The sequence below is a fragment of the Penicillium bovifimosum genome, assembly GCF_028826915.1.
Source record: "Penicillium bovifimosum strain IBT 22155 chromosome Unknown utg000007l_segment0_segment0, whole genome shotgun sequence".
Classification (NCBI taxonomy): Eukaryota; Fungi; Ascomycota; class Eurotiomycetes; order Eurotiales; family Aspergillaceae; genus Penicillium; species Penicillium bovifimosum.
This window is the reverse complement of record NW_026622716.1, coordinates 729,388-746,219: the sequence shown is the minus strand read 5'-3', so window position 1 is coordinate 746,219 and position 16,832 is coordinate 729,388. Positions and strand designations below refer to the sequence as shown.

Here is a 16,832-nt window from a genome sequence, read left to right as displayed (position 1 = left end):
TCGATCGCAGGGGCTGGGGCTCACCGCCCGAGCTGCCGCGTTGTGAGCTTCTGCCTGTGTTCATGATAGCATCACCTCTACTTCTTCCCTTACCTCTTCCTTGCCGTTTTTCTGATATATTGAAGCCACCTTTTCTTTACTTTCTATTGCATTTTGACCTCAGCACAAAATGGTCGCCCCGCACGGAACGTCAGGAATGCTCGGTGAAGGTGAGCAGAGCTATCGTCATCCGCCGACAGCACAGCTAACATGTCTAGATGGCATTCACGTCGACATGAACCACTTGAAGTCTGGCGAGGTCAAGTAAGCGAATTACCAATGATACCATCGTTATGAATATATTGGGCCTCTGCTAACCTATTCTTCTTCAATCAGTTTGGGAACCTCGATGTGAGTTGAGCTAGAGCTCTCGAACCGTGCCATCTCCAGAATCCCCGTTAACCTTTCAATAGCATGGCTATCAACTTCAAAGATGGAGTCATTCTTGGTGCAGATAGCCGAACAACCACCGGTGCCTACATTGCCAACCGAGTCACCGACAAATTGACACAGGTGCACGACACCATCTGGTGCTGCCGATCGGGTTCCGCCGCAGACACCCAGGCCGTGGCCGACATTGTTTCCTACCATCTCAACATGTACGGCGTGACGAACGCCGAGGCCCCGACCACACAGGTTGCCGCATCGCTCTTCCAGGAATTGTGTTATGAGAACAAGGACGCATTGAGGTTTGTACCCCAGACTCTACGCTCATGGCTCGAAAATCATGCTGATTGAACAACAGTGCGGGTATCATTCTTGCCGGATGGGATGCACGACATGGAGGTCAGGTATACTCGATACCGCTGGGAGGATCCCTTCACAAGCAGTCATTCGCTATCGGCGGTTCAGGCTCGACCTACATCTACGGTTATACCGATGCCCACTGGCGGGAACAGATGACAGAGCAAGAGGGTATCGACTTTGTGCGGAGTGCTTTGCAAGAGGCCATCAAGTGGGACGGTAGCTCTGGTGGTGTCATTCGTCTGGTGGTCCTGACCAAGGCGGGCGCCGTGAGACATCTCTACCTGCCGGACAACGGCTACACTGGGCCGGGTGTGACAAATTAAATAAGCGTTCTAATATTGCGTCAATCGCCAAATGAAATGGTTTCATGATCCTCGAAGTCGGTCTTCACATGGTTCTTGGCATCCCCAAAGGTCACGTATATTGTGTTTGAAAGCCAATATGACAAGTCTGGGCCCTTGTACCGCATAAGCCCGATGCAGGATCGGGCTATGCAGGGAGACAAGTCCGGGGTACGCAGGTCAAGTAGATGAATCGGAAATGTTCGGCCAGGCTATTGGATATATGCTGGAGAAGGACTCTAGCCGTTCAGGTGTATATGTCCTGGTGTAATACATCACAGGTTCTGTCTAGACCATGGGCTATAGTAGGACATGTCATATACATCTCACATGCAGTTACCCAAAACGGTGGCTATTCATAGTAAGGATCATGTACTCCAATATAAACCAAACCACAGGCCTAGGCATATCTACGTCTCGACTCTTTGGGGAATCGAGAGGTAAGCTTTGTCCCGAAGCTATTACCTTCCATGATGAAGCGCTCAGACAGAACACGGGCGCGTAGATTGTCTTCTTATTCGTCGATATAAAACAGACCAGTATATAAGAAGTCTACAGTCTACACCGTCTTTTATGGGGAAAGTCAAGAGGTAAATAAGTCTGAAGTGGTCTACTTAGTTATTATCTCTTTGGTTTCTCTCACTTCTTTCTCATCTTTCATGTAGAGCAAATAGCTAAGCTGAAGGAATACGAATTTTGCTTGTTTCATCTCTCAGAACTCTCTGACCTCACCTCCTGCCCATTTCACACTCCTCTCCCCAAGATTACGTACCCTGTCCTTTACTCGCTTCCCTACGGAGTACTATTGACTATTCTCCTATTTCTTTTCTTCTTATCACTCTCGTTGCAATGGTCTCGATCGGCAGTCGCTGATCTTGCCATACCTTCGCTTTCTCCCACTCTGTTCGAGACCGGGGGGTTTCCTTGATCTGTGCTCTAGTCTCTCTTAGTGCATAATCCAAGTAAGTATGAAAGTACCCCCTCCCTCTCCTTAAACGTGTTATGCCTTAGTATCATCCACCTTCCTCGGTTTGTTTATATTGTGGCGACACCTCCGCGGCTGCGACCGCCTTGCTGACCGGCGTTCCCGCAGAAACATAGGACATGGGCTCCGTCGTCCTCCACCACGTGTCGGATCAAATCGACAAGATGATAGGCGCAGTCAATCCGGATTCGCTCTATTCTTCACGCGCCTCGTCCCAGCCACTGGACTCTCACTCGAGGTCGACATCCGCCTCCAACACCCCCACCTCTATTGCCCCACCGTCCGTAGGCTCTGCCCGGCTTCCTAACGATGTACCGGCTTACATCGACTACACACCTTCAGCTTCTACACGCGCTCCTTCCACCCCCTCCTTCACTCCGCGACCGCCTTCAATGACGTCTCATTCTACCTTTTCTCCGGATCGTAACTCAACCGCCCCTCAGAGCCACTCGGCCATGGCCGAGTCCATGGCGAGCAACTCGTACTCGTCTAATCAGTCCATGGCGAGCAACTCATACTCCTCTAATCAGTCCGCGCCGGATTCACCACGGCTCCAACCCACATATCAGTCCATGCAGTCGGTGCCAGGCTCCGCAGCCAATTCGCCCAGCCGCATTCGCGTTCAAAGCTTGTCACATATCCAGAGTCTTGCCAGTGAGGACGTCCTAGGGCCGAGCTCACACTCCCCGGGAACTGGATCGCCCCAACGACAATACGAGATTAGCTCCATGCCGGTCACGGAGATCATCGAGATGGTCGCTGGGCTGTTGACCAAGATCACGACCGCAAACGATACGCATCATGAACATGTACATCGCCACATCCCGCCCCCCGAGGGCACTTCCAACCTCAGTCCCCAGGCTACCAGTGTCCTCGCATTCCACGGCAAGAACGTTCCGAGCATTACAATCCTGAGCTATTTGACTCGGATTCACAAATACTGCCCCACAACCTACGAGGTCTTTCTCAGCTTGCTGGTCTACTTTGACCGCATGACCGAGCTTGTCAACCGTGGACAGCTCGACAACCTATACCAGCGTTGGGACTCTTCCGAGAGACCTGCCGCTTCACCTGCTGCAACTGAAGTGCCGGGAGGATACGATCGGCAGGACACACACATGGCGACTCCTCCTAGCTCGACAGGCCTTCCTGCGCAGGAATCGCAGGGGCCAAATGTTCCCGATTCACCTGATTTCTCACCTCAGTCAGATGCCGAGGCCCTTTCACATTTCTTCGTCGTCGATAGTTTCAATATTCATCGACTAGTTATAGCGGCCGTGACCTGTGCGAGCAAGTTCTTCTCCGATGTGTTCTACACCAATTCACGTTATGCAAAGGTATGTAACTCTTATTCCCTCGGATTTGGGGTCTTGCGACTTATTGAATCGGCAGGTTGGCGGTCTTCCACTGGCGGAGCTCAACCACCTGGAACTGCAGTTCCTCCTTCTCAACGACTTCCGACTGGCTATCACCGTCGAGGAGCTCGAGTCCTACGGCACCATGCTCGTAGAGTTCTATGCCCGGGAGGTTGTCACCCAACAACAGCAGCACCAAGGCAGCCTCCCCCGCCCGATCGAATCCCCGGCACCTGACGCATACTCTGACGCTATGTACATGCGATCCCGCGAAAAGCCTCGCGAGCGCGCCGGATATGGACAAACTTCAACTCCACCGTAGTCCATCCGTCCAGCATAGGAGTTTGTTTCTTGCCTCGGCATCATGATTCATTCCCCACAGTGCATGATTCACCCATTGGCATTCTTGTCTTCTTTCTTATACATCGCCCCGTTGAGCGTTTGCTTATTCTCATTCTGCACTCGAACTTGTATCCATTTTCTGATTCCCGGCGTTTCATACCATTTTCCCCGTCCACCTTCGCCCACGCATTGCCATGACACCTCTCTGGATCTGTTTTACCGCATTTACACTCTCACGACTTGTATAGAGTTTTGGTTCTCAGCTGGCCGGGCTGATCGGGTTGTCTCTTTCAACTTATTCCCCCTTTCTGCAACATACAACATCTACTCCGTTTTCCTTAGGGGCGAGTTATCGTTGTCTTCTCTTACATGGGTCGGCGTTATGCTGGCGCTTCTTGCATCGCGAGTCCTTTTACCGGATCACTTTTCTTGCTTGCTTAGGGATACTCTTGAATTACTCTCTAATTGCCTGATTCCGTCTTATGGCTTTTCCGTGCTGTTGCCATAAATCCATCCATTTAGTTCGAAGAGGTATTCCTGGAAATGAGACAGACATTCAATAAGTTGATTCTCTAAATTTGAGCTCTTCACAGGCACGCAATGAATCAGGTTATTCAGAAACACAAGATGAAAGACCAACTCATACACCGGAGTCACATATATTCTGTCTGACATTCAAAGTCGACAAACCTGCAGGACGCACTATCCCTCATTATAAGACTGGCAGCTTATCAAAGAGGAGAGGTGGAGAGAGAAAGGGAAGTAAAACCTCCTCAGAATACAGACCGGTGTCTGGAGTACTCTCCTCAGCCTAGCTAAGGATGTTCCCTAGACACTGACAGGCGTGCAGCCTGGAGGAAACCAGTCCTAAGAACTGCGTGCAGTGCCAGGTTTAGACATCATCTAAACTTTCCCAGGCAGATCACAGCCAAGGCCCAACTGTTTTGGAAATCAGGCTTCTGCCAAGTTGTTGACAGACTCCTCTCTCGACGCCCTGCAGTCAAGGATGTTCTGTTTGTTCATCACGAGCGGCGATGTCATCCAAAGAAGCTGCTGTCGGAGCTTGGATCGTAAGTCTTGCTGGGTAAGAGTTTACCAGGGCCCGTATTCGGATGAAATGGAGTGACATGATTACGGGGGTTGTGAGGTATCATTTTGCGATTGGATATGGGCGAATATTACAGGGATCAACTCTCACCTGGCGGGTCAGGGTCTCATCATCTCATGCCTTCCTTCTTGCAAGTTGCCACAAGACTGCAAAACACCAAGATAAAGAACACTGTATGGGTCCACAAGGCTGGTACTGTGATCTCTAGGCTCTAGCGTTGGGTGGACCGGGGACCTGTCAGTGCCGAAATTAACCAATTTGAGAAGTATCACTGACCGAGGTCTGACTCTGACCATTGACACTGTTCTCTACAGTCACCAGTCTTTATGATCGTGAGATATTTACAAGCACAATGCCTCCGGGGTCGTCGTCAGAATCAGGTTGGGCACGTGTGTTGTTCCTAGAAAGATGCACGTGATTGACGCTGCTCCGGGCCCGGCCCCCTGTAATGGAGACCCACTTCACTTTGATCGGAATACTAGAGCTACGAACAAGATCAAGTGATTCAAGTCTACTGTGTAAATGAATACCCAAATAACAGCCAAAAGTCTATGTGTCCAGAAGCCCAAGGCCAAGGCCAAGATGAAGCCAGAAAGACCCGCAACCTAGGCATAAATCGATTCAACCTCGAAACTGCTCCTATGCTACTAATGGCCAGGTCACCAGGGGCCAGGGAAGCTCGCATTGGGTCGAATGTCGATGACCTTACCTCTTGAGCTACTCTACTAGGACAGCAAAAGCTCAGGCTCAGTCATTTACAGTGAGAGACGATCACCTGGCACATCGGAAAGGAGTTTTCCATTTCTGTTGTACATGTTGAAGCATAGATACGACCACCTCCTTCAGCCCAGTCTCACCCTCTCTTCTCCATCTCCTTCACACTGTATGAATCGCATGTCTCTGCCCATAAGTTTCTGTGGTCAGCATGCCGAAGTAATGTACAGAGGAACGGAGTCATACTCACATGGTTGGGGGAAACACCACACGACTCTGTCTGCCTTCCGCACGTTCACAAACAGAGACATTCGATCGATTCGAGTTGTGACGACGGTACGGCCGACCACCTATGATAGATTCCCATGTCAGCTCACAGATATAGGGAAGATACTTACCCCCGTCGCCAACCAATTGAGCTACAACATGCCCCGCTGCCTTCCGCACGTTCACAGACAGAGACATTGGATCGACCGGAGCCGCGGCGACAATGGCCACCAGCCACCTACGAGTGATTCTCATGTCAGCGCACAGAAGCATCAGATGTAGGAAAGATACGTACCCCCGTGGCCATCCAATTGAGCCTCCCCACGCTCTGTTGCCTTCCGCATGTTCACAGACAGAGACGTTCGATCGGTCCGACCCGCGGCGGCGACACCCACCAGTCACCTGTAATTCATCCCAGTCAGCGCACAGAAGCATTCGAGTCCAAGGGGAGACTTACCCCCGTCGCCACACAATCAGGCCACCACGCGTTCTGCTGCCTTCCGCACGATCACAGACAGAAACGCTCGCCTTCGGTCTATACCTAGAGAAGAGAAAGGGTAAAGGGTAAAAGTAAAGGGTAAGTATATTAAAGGGTAAAACTAAACGGCAAAATGCAAAGCAAACGGCAAAAGCCTCGGATCAAGAACGAAACGCAACGACAACAAGCACGAAATGAGATTTTTTGGGGTTTTGTGAGTTTTCGAGGAAAAGCAAACGGCAAAAGCCTCAGAACAAGACAAAACAAAACAGGAACAAAAGAGAAATGAAGAATGAAGTCCTGACTTACCTCTGTGGATGGTGTGCCGACCCATCAGGATCTGGTACATGCCCCAACGATGAACAGGAACGCGAGTCCGGCGAGCAAGGCTGGCGCAAGTCTTGGGACGATGAAAGCCAGCACAAACAACCCCCAGCAGAGGTGGTTGATCCAGGAGTGGGCCTGTGGCCCAACCTGGCCGCGTGTCTGGACGACCACGCGTGAACCTCCATCCTCTGGTGGAGGATTGAATGTGACTGGCACTTCCAAGGGCTTGTGGACGGGCGTTGGGGGCGGCGTATCGGTCGATCCATCGAGTTCTGACAAGACTTCCAGGAGCGCACTCATGTCGAATGCGCCGATGTCTTCAGCCTCCGCCTTGTCGAGCGAGGTGACCTCACTCGAACAAGGCGGAGAGACATCCCTGGCTGGAATGAGTCTCACCTGCTCGAGGTCCGCATCATCCGGGAAGTGCACAGACTTCCGGACGAAGGGCTCGTCAGATGGGAGCTCATCCAGGTCCTCATCCACGCGGATCAGACAAGACTTCAGGGGAGGGGGCGGACGAAAGAAGAGGGGGGAGGAAGAGAGACGGGGGGAGGAAAAACGGGAGGAAGAGAGGCGGCGGGCGGAAGAGAGACGGAGGGAGGAAGAGAGACAGGAGGAGGAAGAGAGAAGGGAGGAGGGACAACGGGGGGAGGGAGAGAGACGGGGGGAGGAAAAACGGGAGGAAAAGAGGAGTTCATCGTGAACGTGATAATCAACTGCAGTGCAAATGAAAATAGCCAGTGGCAGTGGGGAGGGGAGAAAGGAGAAAAGAAAGCAGAGATTCAGACGAAAGGGCGGGAATAAGTATTGCTTGGGACAGTCCATGGCAACGAGCAAGTAAACAGGAAGTGACAACGAACTGAAGGTATACCAAGGTAGGTGTGGTGGTGACCATGGAATCGCCATGGACAAGTGGTTAGGGTAAGGTAACCACGACTTCGCCGGGGCAGGAACCATCAGATATGGATTGGAACATCTATATTAAGTAAACATGAAACTACAAGGTAGTTAGATATGAGGGTGCCCATGTAAAAAAAAGCGCCATAGAGAACCGAGTAAGTAGGGCAAGAAACAGAGAAGTTTTCACCTGGGCAGAAACAGCTACATGGTTCAGCAATGATGAAGCTATACAAGGTGCCAGGGTGGCAATGGTACCGAAGTAGTAAGGGCAAGAGGATATGAAATCACGGTGTCTCCAGGCAGGAACATCTATACATCGATTGTGTAAACATCAAGCTATACGGGGATAGGTAGGTGTGAGGGTGGCCATGGAACCAGCTCATGAGGGCAACAACAAAAGGGAAACTACGACTTCGCCAGGGCAGGAACATCTACTGGGTACGTGGTTGAGTAATTATGAAGCCATAGAAGGTGTGATGGTGGCCATGGTAACGAAGTAGTCAGGGCGAGGAAACAGGAAACAACCTACGTCGTCGGCGGATCCAGGGCAGGAACATGATAACATCTATAGGTTGATTGAGTAAACATCAAGATACATGGAAAGTAGGTCACTGCAGATGTGAGGATGGTCATGGAAATGGAGAAATTAGGGCAACAACAAAAGGAAACTACTACAACCTCACCAGGGCAGGAACATCCATACGAACTAAGGTAGATAGTCTCACAGATAGTTATCTTCCACAGACCCTTGGAGGTATAGAACCTTGCCATAACCAGAGGACGCCCCGCTAGATTGCTAGGTCGGCCGATGCGTAGTTGATATACTTGTACACCTTATTGGTCAAGCGTGATGTATTTACTGATATGCCGAGCAACTAGTACCTACGCAGTGTATACGTTTCCGCGATGTCTTATGTATTGTGACCCAGAGCCGTACCTGAGCCCTAACCCGGGTCCGTCGGACCTTACCCATAACCATCATAATCATGCACCGGGAGATCGCCGACAGGAAGACTGGATTCGAGCTCCTAGCGTCTGCAGCAATGGGCAATGGGTACCACTACATTATGTATCACGATATTGAATGCTTGAGACCATGATTTTGATTTATTATGCTCAAATTTCGTAACTGAGATTTGCTTTCAATCCCAAGCCAAAGGCGTATGAAATGAAAATCTCAAGGAAGACGCACTGAACCCCGCCCGATCAGAAAAGAAACCCAGAAAGCTAAGGCCCAGAAAGAAAAGGAAAACAAAACATTATTGTATGTTCATGAATCGAGTGGCGCAATGCATGAAGGAGATACAGAGCGTATTTCTCACATCTGCATGGCCTCATCACCATCGACATCCGCTCCACCGGGTATCCGCCCCTCGTTAAGTTCCTTCTCCAATCTCGTGATCTCCTGCAAACTCTTGGCTTCGCGGATCAACTTCTCAACACGCTTACGTTCCTTGTCGGTGAGCTGTACACGAACCCCCTTCTCAGCGGGCGCGCGGTCACTCGGGGCGGAGACGTCGAAAGTGCGAGACTTGACACCCATGATCTTTGACGCAGCGGATGAGGGTTCCTCCTCGGTGCCAAAGAGCTCTTTGGCCGTTTTGCGTTCAGCATCCTTCACCTTCTGGAAGTCAAGGAAGCGGACAGAGGGGATACGCCAGATGACCCAGTAGCGGTAGTTCTGTAGGAATTGGTTAGCCTGGAACTTAGTCCGGCGGTGGCATGACCAATAGACGGAGAGCAGAACGAACCTCTTTGCGTGTTAATGGGTTTTCCAGCAGGGACAAATGCGTCAATCGCCCCAAGTTCCGTAGCGGATCTAGATCCGCTAACTCGGACAGATGATTCGCAGTCAGGACCAAAGTCGTCAGGTTAGGCACTGAAGTTGCTAGCGCCGGTTGGATATGAGTAATGCGATTGCGGGCGAGGAGAAGAGTGCGGAGGCGAGGGAAATGGGGGAAATTCCCGAGGGAGGAGATATCGTTGTCGGTGAAGTCGATCGCATCTTGATCCTGGGAGGTGTTAGCATCGGATTTGGAACGGATTGTGAGTGCAGAATGGAATCCCATTCAGCAGAACAAGCCACAAATGGCACTAAGGAGGAATTGGGTCACGGAGGGGTTTGTTCAATAAAACAAAGCACTTACTTTGGCAGAACCTAAGTTCTCGATTGCGGGGATCTTGTGACCTATACGACCACGCAAAAAGACGACATGAATCCAGCTCTTTATCAAAAGCGCAGTACCTGTTCTTTTCAGGTATGTGTGTAGTGAGGGTACGCACCTCGGAGATCCAGCTCGCGGTCTGTGAGCGGGTTGATGTATGTTAGGGAATTTTGAATGAGCTCAACGGTCAAGCGCATGATGGCGGTAGTGGCTGTTGCCGAGAGCTGTGGGTGAGTTGGAAAGTAAGGTCTATCGCGACGGCATAAGTGTAGGAGGTTAGAAGTGAATTGGACAAGCTCGTTAAATCAAGGTCAGGAATGAATCGGAAGCTACTTGCGCCAGTTTCTCTCTACATCAATTTTGCCAGGCGGTGATTCACGTGATATCACGTTGGCCGCAAATATTGGCGTCGCCGCGTCAATGTTGATGGCTGTTTTAGGTCAAAGACCGTGTACATACATGTGCTTATACGGCTCTAATATCCTTGCTATCGGAGAGACAGGCACTCTTTGGAAATATATTAAATCTATATGCAGAACAAAATTGTCAATCGTTGATGGTACACTTCTCATTACGTGTCAATCACCCGCCAGATGACTAGTCGTCAGAAGCACGGCCAAGAACAAAAAAGGTACTCCAGAGCACGGGGTTTGAATATGATATTAAGAATCGAAAGCAGACAGCCACAACTGAGGCGCTTCAATAGAAAGATGAACTCCGCCATGTGATGAACAGGACAGCGCCGAGATGAATCGACGTATGCCAAACAATCGAACTCCAAATGAAAATGCGATGTGGTAGTGATTATGCGTGATGTGGGTCGTATCAGTCGTCTGCCAGGGGCGTCATGCTGGGTGATTTTTGGCCGTGAGATCTTGTCGGACTGCCGGTTCTTGATCGACGGCCATTGGTAGTAGGGCCTAGGGCGATGGGAGCCAGATGGTCCCTGCTCTCTGTCCTAACCACCAAGCCTGCTCGATCCATCGCGATGCCCGAACCGTTACTGCCCCCGCTGATCCCAAGCCCAATGGTTCCGGTCGAAGTATTGTCGAGCGCGTATTTGAAGCTGGGGGTATTGCTGTTGCTGCCCCAGCTCGACGCTCGCTTGGGCGGTCCCAATTTGGCCGAGCCCGCCTCGGACAGACGTCCACCATCCTCGCTGCCGTCGGACTCAATCGTACCGAGATCGTATTCTTGAGCACCGTCCTCAAGGACGCGCTCATAAGTGGCGCTTCGGCCAAGGAATGGTAGTATTTTCTTGATTCCCTTGCGTTTCTTCGGATGATTGGGATGGGATGGGCCCCCGCGACGCAGCACATTACTGACATGGTTGAAGACCCGCGACCGACGGCTACGTCCGCATAAGAAGAAACCGGCCATGACAATAATGAGCATGAAGAGGACAAAGCCTGGGATCCGGCGCGGAGAATCGCCGTCGAAAAGTGCATCGTGCCAATGCTCACTGTGGAAGCCGTCTGCATCTGGTAGCAGCTGAACGCTAGGATACTGGAAGTCGTCCGGGATACCCTGAACGTTGCTGCCAAAGCCCACTGGAAGAGCTTGCTCGATGTCCAAGGGCACCTGAGAAGACGCATACAAGACGATCTTGCCCAGAGTCCAGCTCACTTCGGTCGAGTCAATCTTGTTGACCGCCTGGAAAGCATCGAGATAACCCTTTTCTTTTCCGTGAGCCAGGACTTCTTTGGTGCCGTTGTGCGTAGAGCTAGTTGTGTCCTCCAACCCTATGCGAGGTACTCCGATGCCATCATGTAGCATATTGATGATCCATGATGCCTTGAAGCAAACCTCGTGGGCCTTTTGCCGATCAATCTTCTTTCCCCATTTATGCTTTTCGAGTCCACGCTCAATCGAGTCCCAGTCCTGAGAGCAGAACGAGTCTACTCGTTCTTGATACGTGTTGAAATCGTACGCTTTATCTTTGTGTCCCATCTCGAAGATTTCGTGAGTGGTGTGCCAGTATTCGCTTATTCCGATGAAATGGTTGACATCAAAGTCAATAGCTGGAACGTGAATCCCGTTTAGCAGGCATGGATCATCTGCACAAGGGGCATCCTTGTCCAGCAATGGGAATGTCTGGCGAAGACATTCGTCGAATTTTCCCGTGCCCAATAGATACGGTTCCACCTCATTTCCTGATACATCTTTGCCGTCAAGTGCGGTCCGCAGCCCACTTGGAAGACAAGGATCAGGCAACTCTTTCACACTCGGCCCAGCTGCCGTTTGCATAGCCTCAAGATAGCGTCTTCGGGCTTCGTGAACCCCAAATTCCAGCCACGAGGTGACAAATACTCTGTGCTCTTGGGTCGACCCATCAATATTCCGCAACCGCAACAGTTTTAGGTCTTCGGCATGTTTCTCGGCTTCTGTAGCATTCGGCGCAAACGCAATCTGAGCTGACGCGCCTCCCATATCTAGGAACCCGTAGGTGTTATGTCCCTTCCCATGGTCGTGTTTTTCCGGCGCGTCAAAGGCCCCCATGAGATAGTTCGTCGCAATCCATCCATATAATCCCTCAGTCACGCCGGGGATCACCTGGATGTGAGCCCCGCAATCTGGCAGCAGGAAATCTGAGTTGTGACGGGCAAAAGAGCAAATCTGATCCAAAAGTATTTGTCGCTCGAGGTTTCCCAGCAGGCGCATGCCCGCAGTTGCAAGGAGGAAGATCGGGGTATCCTTAGCATCTTCAGCTGGAATGATGCTCTTAGCGTGGTCCAATAGTTCTGCGAGGTGATCGGGTCCAATCAATTCAGGTTTGTGGGCGAACGAAGAAACACCTTTTGCGTGTATTGGTTAGCGCTGATGATGTGGAGGATTGACATTGATTCGGGGCAAGGCTCACCAGGTCGTATCTTCTTCGTCCAGGCCTCCTTCGTTTTGATCTCTGGTAACGATTTCAACTCCTCCGGGCCAGCTTTCTGGCGTGCGATCGGATTGCGTAGCCACTGGTAAACGTGTACGCGAGTCCCCTGAGCAGTTGGTTAGTCGCATGATTCCGAGGTTCAAATCCAACTTCGACATACAGACGAGCCTGCGTCCAGGACAACACCATAGCGCCCTAGTAGTGAGGTCAGTTGGTTGCATCTTCCGAATCGAAGGTGGGACCGCATACATTTGCCCATTTGGACTCGTGATTATTCGCAGATCATGACAAACTTGTAAACAATAAGTATTTGGAGGACAATGCCTCGATGAGAAGGCGTGTTCTAAGCGTATGTAAACGAATGACAAGAAGTAAAGACACTTCCAAGGTTGAAGAGAAGAGAGAGCGAACCAGCAGAGCCAAGAAAGAGAAAGATAAGGAGAGCCAGAAACGGCCTGGACGCGACGACTGGGGGCGGTACAAAACGTGACGGGCCGACTGGGAGAGTCTAGTGGCGAAAAGGGGGACGAGGCCCGTCCGCATTAGGGAAAGGACGGTAAGTTATCTGTAAGATAACCAACCCTGACCAAACTATCTTTTTTTCATTACGAACGTCGTTATTTACAATATTCCCAGTTCATTTGTAAGGTTGAATTGACTGAAATAGTGAAAAGTATTGAGATCGAGCATCTATGCAATAAATATAGTTATCAAATATATTGAAGTGTCACGCACATCATGCGTCTAGGCGGGTCTCACGGCAGAGATTGAGCATGGTTTATTTTAATCTTGACAGGGACGGGTTCCACTTAAGTCGGGGATCCATTTCCTCGACCCCATGGACTCTTCTCTGTTATTGTGCTTGACACCTGGACAACCTCTGACATTCCCCTTTCTGCTTACACAGTATATCGTATACTATATCGTATACTATATCGTATACTATATCGTATATACTAAATTGGATTGTTCGGTATGGAAATTGCATCCATTTCACTATCTCACACAGGGCTTACGCTAAATGGCTTAGCGTATGGTAGGTATACGTCAGCGTCCCCCCCAAATCCCCCTTTACCCCCGTGAACCCGGTCAAGGAAGCCGACGCTAAAATCCATTGCGTCACTCTGCGGTCTGAGTGTCGATGAGCTTGGCTATTTATCCAACACATTATTGCGTCTACATGTAATGTATTGGACTACCAAGTGTTCTATTCTTCGATGGAGGTAGAATATCTAAAATTACTCCGTATGTATACAAAGATACCCCATGGTTACCCCAGGTATGTACGGAGTATGTACTATGTAGTCAACTCGGATGGAATGCCAAAGAATTACTGTGTACTACGGAGTACCGATTTTATCTAGCGGCCCGTAATTAAAGTTGCTTGGACCGATAGGACGTGGGTCCGTACACGGTACTGGCTTTGTTCCAATCCCTAATTGTCCAATCCACGTGGGCGCGAAAGCGAGGCCTTCAAGCCAGTTCCGATCCACGATTTTTGGCTTCTTCGGTATCGACGGTAGCTGTGGGACTAAAGGAACTGACGGAAGGTGCTCTCAGATTAGGGGAACTCAATGCTTTGAATCACCTTTCGAACATCTGCCGAGTCTCTGCATAGGTTGCGATATAAGATCGAATCAGTTCGAGGTGAAGGCCGGGAACCGCGTAGCATTTTGGCGGTGATAGAGGCATAGGTAGCAGTAGTTCGATTAAGGATATACCACACGCACTTATACGTAGACCTCATTTTGTGATGGCTTTCACAGAGTATCCGAGACAACAGAAGTTAGACTTCGCAGTAGAGAGACGATTCGGATAGAGGAGTCGATCGGATAAGAAAACCAGCATGTAATTTGTGGGTAGGTGCAGGTGGCTCCGTCATCGTAGGCCTTATTTGTCGTGATTCTGACTAGAAAAACCGTTTCAGGGCATCCCTATTGATCGTGATCCTGGCTGGAAGTTATATTACGGGCTGAAATCGATACTTTTTAGGCATTCCATCCGGGGAAGTGTATGGGCATAACCTACTGATGTGAAACAAGAACGTCACATGTTCTACATACTCTACATACTTTGTACAATCCTGGGGTGCTTGCGTGTCCCCGAGTCACACTGAAACATGTTGTAACTCAAAACAAATGTAAAACATAATTAACTAACTAGGTAAAAGTCCGCGAGCCTCTCTACTTCTTGTCTTCCTGGGCTGGCACTTCCTGGGAGCCAACTACCACGGGAAACTGCCCATTGAGTACGCTCCCGGGCGATGAAGCCCCATAGAAACCCTCGAGAAGCCCCCGCTCACCGATCTGCTCGTCAACAAACTGTGCCCGGTCCAAGCCAACCATTTCCACTTCCTCATCCACGCGCAACTGCATCCCTGGGATATACTTCATAATATAGAGCAGGATGCAGGAGACGATGAAAGAGTAGAGCGAGATGACACAGATCTCGGCGAGCTGTTTACCAACCTGCTTGCCATTGCCGTCAATGCCACCGGTGATCTCAGTAAAGCCATCTAACGCTGCAATGGATTTGGACGCAAAGATTCCGGTAAGGAATGAACCGACCATGCCGCCGATGCCGTGGAGCTTGAATACATGCAGACCCTCGTCGATGTTGATCCACTCATTGATATTTTCAAGGAGGGCGCAGACAATGCTCGTGAGGAAGCCGATGAGAGCTGCAAGCCACACTGACATAAATCCGGCGGCTGGTGTGATGCCCACGAGGCCTGCGATTGCGCCTTCACAAGCTCCCACCACGGAGAACTTTCCGCGGTGCCGGATATAGTCGACGAGCACCCATCCGATAATTCCTGCAGCGGCAGCGGTGTTGGTGTTGAATACCACCAGCATCGCGCGCACGCTAGCATTGAGGGTCGAACCGCCCTATGAGATCGCTGTTGTCAGATTTAATTCCGGAATGAGAATATGTGTGACATACGTTGAACCCAAGCCATCCAGTCCAGATGAGGCTCGTTCCCAAGAAGACCATGGTAACGTTGTGAGGCTTAGCCTGTTTGGGCGAGTCGATATCCCTGCGCTTACCCAAAACCATGGCATAGGCCAATGCTGAACAGCCAGATGCGATGTGGACTGGACCTCCACCGGCGAAATCCAGCGATGGAAGATTATACAGCCATCCGTTGGCGTTCCATGTCCAGCAGGCCAGGGGGCAGTAGACGACGGTCGCCCAGCAGAAGCTGAATATCAGTGTGGGAATCATGTTGCCTCGCTCGAATGCTCCGCCAACAAGAATCAGTACCTGTCACGATGGCTTGTCAGCTGGGGTCCACGGAAAGGGGTCACCTGGAATTGCTTACCGTGCATGCGCAGAATAGAAGCTGATAAAAGCAAAATACGATCTCAGGAAGATCTGCCGAACCAGGCGACGGTGCTATCATGACATTTCTTAACCCGATGTTCTTCAGGTTGCCAATAAAAGGGCTTGCATCCCTGGCATAGGCCAACGAGTAACCCCAGAACATCCATTGGAATGTGATACTAATCCAATTCGTCAAGTCAGTAGGAAGTACACGTTTTGGATTTGGAGAAGGACTCAACGTACACGGCCACAACCATGAATGACTGGAATAGCAATGCCAAAGCTGACTTTCTCCGTGTGAGGCCACCATAAAAGAGACCGAGTCCGGGTATGATCAGGAAAACAATGAAGGAGCAGAGGATGATGTACACATAATTCCACTCGACGCCTGCATATTGAAGGTTGACATTGACCTTAAGTGGATCTCCGCCGGTGGGGAGGGATGCATTATATACGGGCTAATGTGACAAGCCATGTTAGCCGGGTGCAAACACCACGCGGTCATCGCATTGACTTACAGATTCAGCCATCATGAGAGCTAGAGTGGATCGCAATCAAGAACCCTTGTCTTCACTCTAGGGTTCCCAGCACATATAACCTCCAGCAACATGGATCTTCACATGGTTCATGACTAGTAGACAATGATCACCAAGCCCGTTATCTATGCTCGACCCGCAGCCAAGAAGCTCCGCCGGCAGCCAAGAGTTCCAGGCGTGAATGGGAGCTGCCCACAGTTCATGCAAGATCCCCGAGTTTCCCCAGTATCTATGACAATCAGATCAATACCTAAGATAAGAGGACTCGAGATGATATACGGCAAGATAACGACCCGATTCCCGAATGATGATATTTCAACCAT

General features: G+C 50.4%; 7 protein-coding genes across 7 annotated transcripts; 2 read left to right on the top strand and 5 right to left on the bottom strand.

Annotated features, from left to right (window-relative positions):
- Positions 1 to 169: 169 nt before the first annotated feature.
- Positions 170 to 1,109, top strand: pre3 (proteasome core particle subunit beta 1; the record flags this gene model as incomplete). The annotated part of the gene is made up of 5 exons (XM_056669938.1): positions 170 to 209; positions 258 to 303; positions 376 to 390; positions 453 to 728; positions 785 to 1,109. The coding sequence occupies 5 exons, from the start codon at positions 170 to 172 to the stop codon at positions 1,107 to 1,109; spliced, it is 702 nt and encodes a 233-aa protein (XP_056517737.1).
- A 1,122-nt stretch (positions 1,110 to 2,231) lies between these two features.
- Positions 2,232 to 3,789, top strand: N7515_009193 (putative cyclin-dependent protein kinase complex component; the record flags this gene model as incomplete). The annotated part of the gene is made up of 2 exons (XM_056669937.1): positions 2,232 to 3,449; positions 3,505 to 3,789. 2 exons carry the CDS (start codon positions 2,232 to 2,234, stop codon positions 3,787 to 3,789), a joined length of 1,503 nt encoding a protein of 500 aa, XP_056517736.1.
- A 1,981-nt stretch (positions 3,790 to 5,770) lies between these two features.
- On the bottom strand, positions 5,771 to 6,242 carry N7515_009192 (uncharacterized protein; the record flags this gene model as incomplete). Its single annotated transcript, XM_056669936.1, has 4 exons — positions 5,771 to 5,798; positions 5,882 to 5,981; positions 6,030 to 6,136; positions 6,190 to 6,242. 4 exons carry the CDS (start codon positions 6,240 to 6,242, stop codon positions 5,771 to 5,773), a joined length of 288 nt encoding a protein of 95 aa, XP_056517735.1.
- A 467-nt stretch (positions 6,243 to 6,709) lies between these two features.
- N7515_009191 (uncharacterized protein) lies at positions 6,710 to 7,401 on the bottom strand (the record flags this gene model as incomplete). The annotated part of the gene is made up of 2 exons (XM_056669935.1): positions 6,710 to 7,201; positions 7,381 to 7,401. The coding sequence occupies 2 exons, from the start codon at positions 7,399 to 7,401 to the stop codon at positions 6,710 to 6,712; spliced, it is 513 nt and encodes a 170-aa protein (XP_056517734.1).
- Positions 7,402 to 8,921: 1,520 nt separating this feature from the next.
- On the bottom strand, positions 8,922 to 9,965 carry lea1 (U2 snRNP complex subunit LEA1; the record flags this gene model as incomplete). The annotated part of the gene is made up of 4 exons (XM_056669934.1): positions 8,922 to 9,284; positions 9,355 to 9,615; positions 9,751 to 9,791; positions 9,887 to 9,965. 4 exons carry the CDS (start codon positions 9,963 to 9,965, stop codon positions 8,922 to 8,924), a joined length of 744 nt encoding a protein of 247 aa, XP_056517733.1.
- Positions 9,966 to 10,593: 628 nt separating this feature from the next.
- Positions 10,594 to 12,908, bottom strand: N7515_009189 (putative nucleoside diphosphatase (Ynd1); the record flags this gene model as incomplete). The annotated part of the gene is made up of 4 exons (XM_056669933.1): positions 10,594 to 12,563; positions 12,629 to 12,755; positions 12,810 to 12,844; positions 12,899 to 12,908. 4 exons carry the CDS (start codon positions 12,906 to 12,908, stop codon positions 10,594 to 10,596), a joined length of 2,142 nt encoding a protein of 713 aa, XP_056517732.1.
- A 1,924-nt stretch (positions 12,909 to 14,832) lies between these two features.
- On the bottom strand, positions 14,833 to 16,503 carry N7515_009188 (ammonium transporter; the record flags this gene model as incomplete). Its single annotated transcript, XM_056669932.1, has 5 exons — positions 14,833 to 15,537; positions 15,593 to 15,913; positions 15,972 to 16,152; positions 16,217 to 16,431; positions 16,492 to 16,503. 5 exons carry the CDS (start codon positions 16,501 to 16,503, stop codon positions 14,833 to 14,835), a joined length of 1,434 nt encoding a protein of 477 aa, XP_056517731.1.
- Positions 16,504 to 16,832: the final 329 nt, after the last annotated feature.